This window comes from Geotrypetes seraphini, chromosome 6 (assembly GCF_902459505.1).
Source record: "Geotrypetes seraphini chromosome 6, aGeoSer1.1, whole genome shotgun sequence".
In the NCBI taxonomy this organism is placed as follows: domain Eukaryota; kingdom Metazoa; phylum Chordata; class Amphibia; order Gymnophiona; family Dermophiidae; genus Geotrypetes; species Geotrypetes seraphini.
Window position 1 is genome coordinate 33,109,668 of NC_047089.1, and position 12,362 is coordinate 33,122,029.

Here is a 12,362-nt window from a genome sequence, read left to right on the forward strand (position 1 = left end):
GTGTCGCCGTGAAATTTTCCGCCCTTGAGTTTGAGCGGGTGCCCCCTTGTGGTTGAGGGGCCTCTGAGAAGGAAAATGTTATCTTCCACTTCTATACATCCGGTGACGTATTTAAACGTCTCAATCATGTCTCCCCTCTCCCTGCGTTCCTCGAGAGTGTAGAGCTGCAAATTGTTTAGTCTTGCTTCGTACGAGAGACCTTTAAGCCCTGAGACCATTCTGGTGGCCATCCTTTGGACCGACTCGACCCTCTGCATGTCTTTGCGATAATGTGGCCTCCAGAATTGCACGCAATATTCCAGATGAGGTCTCACCATGGTCCTGTATAATGGCATTATGACTGCAGGCTTTCTGCTGATGAAACTTCTACGGATGCAACCCAGCATCTGTCTTGCCCTTGAGGAAGCCTTCTCCACCTGATTGGCAGATTTCATGTCTGCGCTAATGATTACTCCTAAATCTCGTTCTGCTGAAGTCCTGGTCAAGGTCTCCCCGTTCAAGGTATAAGTTCTACATGGGTTTCTGCTACCCAGGTGCATGACCTTACACTTTCCAGCATTGAAGCCCAGCTGCCAGGTTGAGGACCAGCATTCCAATGTACGCAGGTCCTGCGCCATAATATAGTTTGAATTTTTGAGTGGATCTGGTGGTGTTGGGATTAGAGGAGTTCCAAGATAGTGGAAAAAGGGGAGGCAGGATGCCGTGTAGAGACTTGAAGGTTAGGCAGACGCATTTGTAGCGAACCCTAAGGATTACTGGGAGCCAGTGAAGCTTAGACAGAAGCGGGGAGACGTAGTCAAATTTGCTTTTTGCGAAGATTAGTTTAGCCGCGGTGTTCTGAATCCACTGGAGTCTATGAAGGCTTTTCTTTGTTAGGCTTAAGTAGATGGAGTTACATGTCCAAGTTTATCTCATTGACTATATTTGTGCTTTATTTGGTCATTTTACTATTATGCTAACAAAATTGTAGGTTATTATGTCAAGCTGTGCCTGCTGTACACCACCTTGGATGAATCTTTTCATAAAGGCAATTAATAAATGCCTATAACTACTACTACTACTACTTTTCTTTAACGTTACCAGATGCACACAACGCTGTACATTAAATACGCATGATACAGTCCCTGTTTGAAAGAGCTTACAATCAAATGATGACAGACACACAGGACAATCAACCAAAACAAAAAGGAGAACTGCAGAGTTAGAAACATAGAAACATGATGGCAGATAAAGTTCAAATGGCTGCTGTTGCGGTAATCGCAGGATATATTAATGGACGCTGGAGTGCTTGCCACACAGCTTTGCAAAAGAAGCCCTTAGATTGTGAGCCTACCAGAGACAGAAAACTAAGTACCTGCATATAATGTATGGAATCTGATTTGGTTGTGCCCACAGAAGGGCAATGTATCAAATCTATGATCCTTTGCCCTTTAATGATTAATGGTATCCTATGGTTCAGGTGAAGATATTTAAATTCCTATCAAAAAGAGAAATAAATCAAGCGGCTCTTGCAAATATCTCGCATTTGTTTTCCTTTGATACTTCCTATAAACTACATGTACGCTAGAGAATGACACGGGACAAATTTTTTTCCCCGTCCTCGTGGGAACTCATTTTCCCATCCCGGCAAGTCCTTTTCCTCTCCCTGACCCATCCCTTCAAGCTCCGTCCTCATCTGCACAAGCCTCAAACACTCTAAAATCAAAAGTAGCAACATTCTAGGGCTCAGACTGTGATGTCATAATGCCTCATTCCACCAGTGCCTAAGCTCCGTCCTCATCTGCACAAGCCTCAAACACTTTAAAATCATAAGTAGCAACATTCTAGAGCTCAGATTGTGATGTCATAATGCCTCATTCCACCAATGCCTAAGCTCCGTCCTCATCTGCACAAGCCTCAAACACTCTAAAATCAAAAGTAGCAACATTCTAGAGCTCAGATTGTGATGTCATAATGCCTCATTCCACCAATGCCTAAGCTCCGTCCTCATCTGCACAAGCCTCAAACATTTTAAAATCAAATGTAGCAACATTCTAGAGCTCAGACTGTGATGTCGTAATGCCTCATTCCACCAATGCCTAAGCTCTGTCCTCATCTGCACAAGCCTCAAACATTTTAAAATCAAAAGTAGCAACATTCTAGAGCTCAGACTGTGATGTCGTAATGCCTCATTCCACCAATGCCTAAGCTCCTTCCTCATCTGCACAAGCCTCAAACATTTTAAAATCAAAAGTAGCAACATTCTAGAGCTCAGACTGTGATGTCGTAATGCCTCATTCCACCAATGCCTAAGCTCCGTCCTCATCTGCACAAGCCTCAAACATTTTAAAATCAAAAGTAGCAACATTCTAGAGCTCAGACTGTGATGTCATAATGCCTCATTCCACCAATGCCTAAGCTCCGTCCTCATCTGCACAAGCCTCAAACATTTTAAAATCAAAAGTAACAACATTCTAGAGCTCAGACTGTGATGTCATAATGCCTCATTCCACCAATGCCTAAGCTCCGTCCTCATCTGCACAAGCCTCAAACATTTTAAAATCAAAAGTAGCAACATTCTAGAGCTCAGACTGTGATGTCATAATGCCTCATTCCACCAATGCCTAAGCTCCGTCCTCATCTGCACAAGCCTCAAACATTTTAAAATCAAAAGTAACAACATTCTAGAGCTCAGACTGTGATGTCGTAATGCCTCATTCCACCAATGCCTAAGCTCCGTCCTCATCTGCACAAGCCTCAAACATTTTAAAATCAAAAGTAGCAACATTCTAGAGCTCAGACTGTGATGTCGTAATGCCTCATTCCACCAATGCCTAAGCTCCGTCCTCATCTGCACAAGCCTCAAACATTTTAAAATCAAAAGTAGCAACATTCTAGAGCTCAGACTGTGATGTCATAATGCCTCATTCCACCAATGCCTAAGCTCCGTCCTCATCTGCACAAGCCTCAAACATTTTAAAATCAAAAGTAACAACATTCTAGAGCTCAGACTGTGATGTCGTAATGCCTCATTCCACCAATGCCTAAGCTCCGTCCTCATCTGCACAAGCCTCAAACATTTTAAAATCAAAAGTAGCAACATTCTAGAGCTCAGACTGTGATGTCGTAATGCCTCATTCCACCAATGCCTAAGCTCCGTCCTCATCTGCACAAGCCTCAAACATTTTAAAATCAAAAGTAACAACATTCTAGAGCTCAGACTGTGATGTCGTAATGCCTCATTCCACCAATGCCTAAGCTCCGTCCTCATCTGCACAAGCCTCAAACATTTTAAAATCAAAAGTAGCAACATTCTAGAGCTCAGACTGTGATGTCATAATGCCTCATTCCACCAATGCCTAAGCTCCGTCCTCATCTGCACAAGCCTCAAACATTTTAAAATCAAAAGTAACAACATTCTAGAGCTCAGACTGTGATGTCGTAATGCCTCATTCCACCAATGCCTAAGCTCCGTCCTCATCTGCACAAGCCTCAAACATTTTAAAATCAAAAGTAGCAACATTCTAGAGCTCAGACTGTGATGTCATAATGCCTCATTCCACCAATGCCTAAGCTCCGTCCTCATCTGCACAAGCCTCAAACATTTTAAAATCAAAAGTAACAACATTCTAGAGCTCAGAATGTGATGTCATAATGCCTCATTCCACTAATGCCTAAGCGCCGTCCTCACCTGCACAAGCCTCAAACACTTTAATATCATAAGTAGCAACATTCTAGAGCTCAGACTGTGATGTCGTAATGCCTCATTCCACCAATGCCTAAGCTCCGTCCCCATCTGCATAAGCCTCAAACACTTTAAAATCATAAGTGTTTGAGGCTTGTGCAGTTAAAGCAGAACTTACAGGAATGGGACAGAGACAAAACTCACGGGGACAGGATGGGGAAATTGAGTTCCTGTGGGGACGGGCAAAAACTTGTCCCCGTGTCATTCTCTAATGTACGCCACTATTTATGGCCCTGGATTAGAGTTGCACTAACAGTAAAAGGTTTTTTATTTTAATAACAGTCACGATGAATACACTAGTTACTTGTGTTTTATTTGACAGTGTCCTTCCCTGGTGAAGACTTGAAACTCGAGTCGGGGGGACGGGGATAACTGAGCAGTCTATTATGAAAAAAGAAAAAAAGAAAAGTGAATGAACGGAGTAGTCATTTTAATTGGTCTGAGGTTCACCACAATCAACTAAACCTCCATTTCCAGATAAGTTATTGAACACTCACACTTAACAACATTTTTTTTTTGAGTGTATGCTAATCAGAATTGAATTCTGGGTTTCTGGAGTGGTAGGTCAACGGGGACGGTGAAAGCTACGATGGTCCCCCTATGAACCTCAGTTTGGAGTTATCACCAAATCACAGGGTGCAGGGTCTGAGCATTTCACAAATACAGTATACAGTATTGTTTATGTATAATTTATCGTTTAATTCTGCACAGTCTTTTTTATTAGTTTAAGAGCTGTGATTTTAAGAGCTACCTCTCTCTTTTTCTCCCTCTTTCTCTTTCTCCTTCTTTACCTTTCTTTTTTCTTTTACTTCATCCTCACTTTCTTTTTTCTTTTACTTCATCCTCTCTGCTTATCTACCCTTTCTATTTCTTTTCTTAGCAGTTTCAAATACTCTGAATTCTTCTTAATAATTTGTTATATGCAAATGAATGCAATTACGGTTTCTTTTGTTTCTACATCACTATTTCTTATTCAATTTTCATGTACTTGAACTGCTTTCTGTATATTATTTATAATATTCAATAAAATTATTGAACCCAAAAAAAAAAAGAGCTGTGATTATCGGATATTAAGTAAAGTAATATCACAGAGGAATATTTAATATCTCCCCATTATTATTAAGATTAAAAACCTGGATTAGAGTTTACATCAACTGCTAAATCCATACAAGTACTGACAACTTATGAATAGTACAGTGCACTTACCTTGAATTCTTTCTCAATGTTTGCTAGTACTGCAAGCTCATTGCTGAGTTCTAATGCAGTCATGACTGGATCTTCACTAGACAGGGAGAGGTAAGCAGGACTGGCCAGGCCTTTGTAGGCATTGATTCGGGACCTGGAATGGCTAAAGGAGTCATCCTTTTGTTTCTGAGTGCATTTGTTACACTTGCAGAAATAGTCATGCGGTCGCTCAATGCGAGCTCCTTTTCTCAAAAGAATGTGAACAATCTCATATTCCTGGCAATGAGCAGCTAGAATGATAGGAGTAACATCATGCGAGAACCGCGTCCCATCTTCGTCATAAGCATAAAAGTCGTCGTGCTGCAATTCCGATTGGCTGGGGCTTATCGTCAGCCTCTTCCCTTCTGCAAACGAAGGATGGCTCAGGATCGCTTCCACTATGCGAACGTAACCTTTACTTATCGCCAGGAGTAAAGCGTCACCGATCCGCGCCAGGTTCTCTTTCTTAAGCAAAAGTTCTGTGATTTCTAAGTGTTCATTGGCCACTGCCAACTGCAAAGCATTCTGGCCCATGTAGTCCACGCAGTTCACATTCAGGGAATCGCATTCTTCCAGCATTCTCCTTACCACAGGAATGTTGCCATATTCTGCTGCATCCAAGAAGCGCTCTTCTTCAAAAGAAAGACTCGTTGAATGCTCACTGAACATGTATGCTGGTCCTCGATTTGCTTGCCTTCTGCCTTTCTCTCGTATTAAGGTCTGATGCCGATGTGCCAGTCTGCTCTCAGTACTTCGCCTGCATTGAAACATAGCAGTCATTAGAAAAGTAACATCGCCAAATCAACCTGAAGTTAACAGAAATTAAAGTCATACAATACAATATGGTGACCCATCAAATGCGCGCAGGACATTGGCGGGCCGACAATTCCGCCCCGACATTTGTGCGCAGGACAAATGCACGCTGCCCCTTGCCTTCCCATTTACACTCTGGAGGAACCCCTCCCCCACTACACCCATAGTAACATAGTAGATGACGGCAGATAAAGACCCAAATGGTCCATCCAGTCTGCCCAACCTGATTCAATTTAAATTTTTTTTAAAATTTTTTCTTCTTAGCTATTTCTGGGCAAGAATTCAAAGCTCTACCCGGTACTGTGCATGGGTTCCAACTGCTGAAATCTCTGTCAAAACCTACTCCAGCCCATCTACACCCTCCCAGCCATTGAAGCCCTTCCCAGCCCATCCTCCCCCAAACGGCCATATACAGACACAGACCGTGCAAGTCTGCCCAGTACTGGCCTTAGTTCAATATTTAATATTATTTTCTGATTCTTATGCTCTCGTTGAGGGGTGTGTGGGGGGTAACCCCCGACTACACTTACAACTCGCGCTCTGAGCGCTTACAACTCGCTCCTCTGTCGCTCTATGCCTTCCAGTTTGCGTAATGAGGGATGTGTGGTGGGAACCTTTACAATGACGTGCTCAAGGGGGGTGCCCAATGCCGACATGCTCTGAATTACAACACTGCCGCAACCCCCCCACTACAATTGCGCCTCAACAATTCCACTCCCTTCATGCGTGCACTTGTCGGTGCGTGCGTTTGACGGAGCGGAATTGTGGGAGCGCAATTGTCCTGCGCTATTGACGGTGTACCATACAATGCACATGGAACAAGAAAGATAAGGCATAAAGGGCCTAATTCTGTAAACAGCGCCTAATTTATAGGTGCCTCTCAGTGTGGTTGTCAATCAACCACTAGGCGCGGCTTATAGAATCATGATTAGCAATGACTAGGCATTCTTAAGTGTCACTAGGTGTCCTTGTGATAGGCACCCGGTACATTAGGCCAAGGTTTTCTTGGACTAATTAACCATAGTCTAACACAGACACCCAGCAACACCTAAGTCAGTCATGTCTATTCTCTGCTCCTAACTTTGAGAGGCATTTTCAAAATATACTTCCAAGTCCAATATGGACATATGGCATGAGATGTCCAAAATCGGCAGTAAGAAAATGCCCATTTTCAAAATGCAAACCATCATATGTGTAAAAATAATTTTATTTTTTTTGTCCAGGCCCATTGGGACACCCAGACCTCCAGGACGTCTATATTTATACCACATTTTCCACAAAAATTTCATCCAAGACCCAAACGCCCAGAACAAGACCATTTGGATGTGGGAGGGGCCATTCCTGTAATGGACTGGCCACCCAGACATGGCAACATAGCCATGGGGCACCCTAGGAGGGTACTGCTGTGAATTTCACATAAAAAATGCCTGATAAACATCTCACCAGAACTCCTGTATAGGTTATGGTGAGCCCCCCCCAACAAAAAAATACCTCCAAAACCCACCATGTCCATCTCATGCTCTCAATGTAGAGAAGCTGGAACATCTTGCTAGACGTACAGGTGATTAGGACGACCAAGTGCTGATTTAGGCAGGTTTTTGGATGTCTGGATGTTTTGATTTTACCCCTCTATGCCTACTTTTCAAGTAGGTGTTGTTAGGTGGTGGTGGGCCCCTAGACTTAAGCATTACTAGGCGCTGCATGGTATTCCATTTGCAACCTTAATTAAGGGCTCCTTTTATCAAACTGCGATAGAGCTTTTTACCGCAGGCCTGAAAGGTAAATGCTCTGATGCTCCTTCAATTCCTATGAGCATCAGAGCATTTACCTCAACAGCCTGCGGTGAAAACCTCTACAGCGGTTTGGTAAAAGGAACCTTAAAACATTTTTAATTTATTTTTTAAAATCAGTTGTTAACGGTGTGCTAATTTTTGGTAATGGCTGTGTGCTAATGGCATGCACGGCCATTAATTTGGAAAACAGAAAACCGGCCATTTTTTGGCCGAGATAAGAACAGCCTTAGTGCAGGAAAAACCCACTTGTAAGGCAGCACTAAGACTACTTTTTAATGCAACTTCGTAAAAGGACCCCTCAGCGTAGATCTTCAGAAAACCTGACTATGGTTTCCGCAGGATAGGTTGATGAACCACTGCTCTACTGTTCTGGGTAGATATGCATATATATTTCTAAACCTATGCTGAAATTCAGGTTCCTGGGAGACCCTTTTTTAATTGAAGATCATCATCTCACTGATTTATTGACAAAAGGAAAAGCCCCAAATGAACATAGAACATGAATTTTTACATATGTTAAATATGTTGGTGCTCGTTAATAAGGTATTTCATAAGACCAAGATGTTACCCTGGCAGTATGACTTCATTTAGAGGAAATAATAATAACTTTATTTTTCTATACCGCCAACACCCAAAAAGTTCTAGGCGGTTCACAGAATAAAGAGGACTGGACATTCCAGTGATGATACAAAGCACATAGAAAAACAGTACAATAGTTCAATAGTGAAAAACACAATAAGAAACTATGACACAGTCATCAATCAAGTAACAGATTTTTTGAATAAATAGGTCTTAACCAATTTTCTAAAGGTGCAATAAGATGCAGATTGTTGAAGCAGGTTGTCTAACCATACTTGAACTTTACCTGCTTGATAAGCCAAACATCGATCAAAATATTTTTTATAACGGCAATTGTTGGGATTAGGAAAATTAAATAAACCAGTACACTGAGTAGGCCTAGTCGAACAGTACCATTCAAAATGAGAGAGGAGATATAGCGGAGCTAATCCAAATAACATCTTATAGCAAATACAAGCAAATTTGAAAAGTACTCTTGCTTCCATGGCAACTAGTGCAGCTGACAGTAGTAAGGGCTGACATGTTCCCGTTTTTTTCAATCCAAAAATTAAATGGACCGCTGTATTTTGGATTAGCCTTAATCTTCCTAAGACAGTTGTATAAGCTCCCAAATAGATTATATTGCAATAGTCAAGAATAGATAAACCACACTCACAGCAGTTTACATATAGGTACTTTAAGCATTTTCTTCATCTGTCTCAGTCGGCTCACAATCTGTCTAATATACCTGGGGCAGTGTAGGATTAAGTGACTTGCCCAGGGTCAAAGGGAGCAGCATGGGGTTTGAACCCACAACCTCAAGGTGGTGAGGCTGTAGCTTTAACCACTACACCATACTCTCCTCTGGTCCACAGTGTGGCAAGAAAGTCCAAAATTCCAGCTATTTTCTCTTGATATTTTATAAACTGCAGTCCCATCCATATCATTTATAAAATACAGGTATGCAACTAGGCGACTCATTTTTCAGACACAGATATTGCCTACTTAATCTATATATAATTATCCTCCATTTGTATGAATGCTGATTTGTCTGCTTCTTTTGTAATGCCAGGAACAGGCTTATAATTCCTAAGGAAATTTACCTTCAGAATATACAGGCCATTTTCATTGTGTGTCATTGTAAATCAGAATGGAAAATAATTCGATGCACTCTTGTGATTTGTAGGCTAAATTTCTGGTGAAATCTTGCCTGAAATATCCCAATCTAAATGAAATTCTAATTTTCACCTCTTTCAGGTCCAAATAGAAAGCAATTTTATAATAGAGATGTTATAATCCGATTAACATCTATTTCAAAAAGGCAACATAGGTACCTATGTACTCTTATAACGTAGATCCATAGTAGCTCACAAATGCTGTCACACAAATTTATTCCAGTTCCAGAACCTTCCTTTCCAAAAGATGCATAAATGTATAAGTATAATTTAAGCATATACTCTTATATGTGTAATCTAAGCATATACATTTTATAGCACAAAAATATGCATTACAACTCCACCCATTTCATACCCAGCAATGCTCCCAGGAATGTCTATGCATGACATACTATACAAATAACAATAATAATAATTTTATTTTTTATATACCGCCAAAACCATAGTAGTTCAAGGTGGTTTACAATAAGAAGAGCAGGACAGGCAGCGAAAAAATAACATGACGTCTTTGAATACATGAATATTTGTAGGGAGGGAGAAAGACAGAGTAAAAATCGCAATGTAGGGAAATCGAGTACATTATAGCGCGCTCATTATAGTCCATGGAGGAGTTAGCATTTAGTGCGCGCTAAATGCTAACGCACTCATTATAGTCTATGGACACATTAGCGTTTAGCGTGCGCTAAATCAGTTAGTGCGTGCTACATCGGCTACCACACCTTAGTAAAAGGACTCGTATGATTATAGGGAGGATATCGGAACCCTCCTTATCCTCCTCTTCTGCTGTTTTTCATGGCCAAATGGTTTTGTTGACAAATAACGTTGTAAGTATGGGAGTCGTCTTAGACAAGTCGATTATGTTTGCAAGACCACATGACTTTAGTGATCAAGTCTTCATTCTATCAGATTCACTTGTGGAGTAAAATTAAAACACGATTCCTACAGGCGACTTTAGAATTATGGTCCAGAATCTGGTCATTTCAAAACTAGATTACTATAATGATTAATACCCAGGAATGGCTCATACCAAGAGGAAGGCTTTCCAGTTGATATTGAATGGTGTTTTAAGGAAACAAGTTTTTTAACCTATTTTACTCACTCTACTTTAACTACCTGTACAATTTCAGATTTTATATAAGATTTTGGTGTTAGCTCTTGGAGAGTTTTTTTTTTTTAAGGGGAGCTGCTTTTCATTTATGTCAGGCCTTAAAGATTCATCACTCGGAGAAGGACATTATGGTCTGATTATGCAGAATGCCTCACTGTGCCTCATTTGAATAAGATGTTATGTAGATACACACACACACACACACACACACACACACACATGTATGTATTTGTTCAGTCATCCTAATTTGTAAGAATATTTGTCTTCATATAAAATATGCTTTATATAGGAAAAATAAAAATTTGAAACTTCTGGGAATGAAAATTCATTTTTGAATGAAAACCCTACACAGTCTTTTCGTCTGAAACTGAATATGGCTAAAGAAATATGGCCTTGAGTTAGGTGCAAGGGTACCTTATGATGATGTGTGAGGCTTTCAAAATAAGACCCCCCTATACACACTCTCTTTTCTCTCCCTTCACCATGCCGCTTGGGGAAAAGTATCTATGTTATGAGCAATATACTGTAGGTACTTTTATAAAAGTAAACCCTTATTTGTCCATGAAAATCCCTTTGAAGATTGCCTTCTCTTTTATTAGTTTATAAATTTGCATTGATAACAAATATTATTCCTCGTTAATGAGCAAACTGGATTAAGTCACATGTATTCAGACTCACAGCATTCAGTCTTGAAAATATTATTTGCTATAGCAAGTGTTATCCTAAGACTCATGCATATTATCTCTGCATGAATAGCAATAATGTGGAAAATGACCAATATATGAAGAAAAAGCTAATAATGGCACATCATAAAATTAGATTGCTATTTTGTCCTATTAAATTAATGTGAGTGTTCGTGAGAAGGTTGTGACTTTTGCTAATGTTCTTTTCTACACTAATGTGCTAGGATTTGGTTTAATCAGTGTGAGAACAAGACTTTCAGAAATCAAGGAAAAGATCACATATTAAACTGAAGCCCTGGCAATTGAAAATGAAAGCTAATCGGTGGCCAAGAACAGGAAATTAGAAAATGACTAGTCATTTTACATATTCATCTGTCTTAATTTGCACACAATCAAAGCTGGCTGTCAAAATTATATCATAGTCATAAGATATAGCTGAATAGATTCTCACAAGGAAAAATTATACATAAATAAAAACAAACAAAATGCAAAATCTATTCACTCCAAACAACAATCCCCCTGATATTCAGCTGGAATTAGCAGGCCAAGAACAGCTCCCGGCCGGCTATCTGCCGATATTCAACTGGAGATAGCCAGCCGCCAGGTTGGCCAGCGAGCCTGATATTCAGTGGGAGGGGCTATGTCAGCTGGTCTATCTTTGGCCATTATACTTAGCTGGCCAGCCGATGAAAATGAGCTTGGCTGGCTAAGCTCAAGCCACCGACCTTTGCCCTGGGTATTTAAATATAGAAACATGATGGCAGATAAAGGCCACATGGCCCATACAGTATGCCCATCCATAGCATCCACTATCTCCTCCTCTCCCGAAGAGATCCCACATGCCTGTCCCACACTTCCTTGAATTCAGACAGTCTATGTCTCAACCAGGAAACTATTCCACACATCTACCATCCTTACTGTAAAATAGTATTTTCTTAGATTACTCCTGAGCCTATCACTTCTTAACTTCACTCTATGCCCTCTCATTCCAGAGCTTCATTTCAAATGTAGGTATTTAAACATCTCTCTAATATCTCCCTCACCCACCTTTCCTCCAAAGTATACAGATTGAGATCTTTAAGTCTGTCCCCATATGCCTTATGATGAAGACCACAAACCATTTTAGTAGCCTTCCTCTGGACCGACTCCATCCTGTATATATCTATTTGAAGGTGCAGCCTGCAGAATTGTACACAATATTCTAAATAAGGTCTTATACAGAGGCCATACCTCTCCCTATCAACCCTAGCATCCTTCTAGCTTTCGCCATCACCTTGTCAACCT

The 12,362-nt window shown here is 40.7% G+C and overlaps 1 protein-coding gene across 1 annotated transcript in view; it reads right to left on the reverse strand.

Moving 5' to 3' along the window:
* TRPC6 (transient receptor potential cation channel subfamily C member 6) overlaps window positions 1-12,362 on the reverse strand; it is a 152,968-nt gene that overhangs the window by 88,656 nt on the left and 51,950 nt on the right. The window contains exon 2 of the mRNA XM_033950101.1: window positions 4,931-5,705. Coding sequence (XP_033805992.1) covers window positions 4,931-5,705 — 775 coding nt within the window. The remainder of the gene's footprint in view (window positions 1-4,930; window positions 5,706-12,362) is intronic.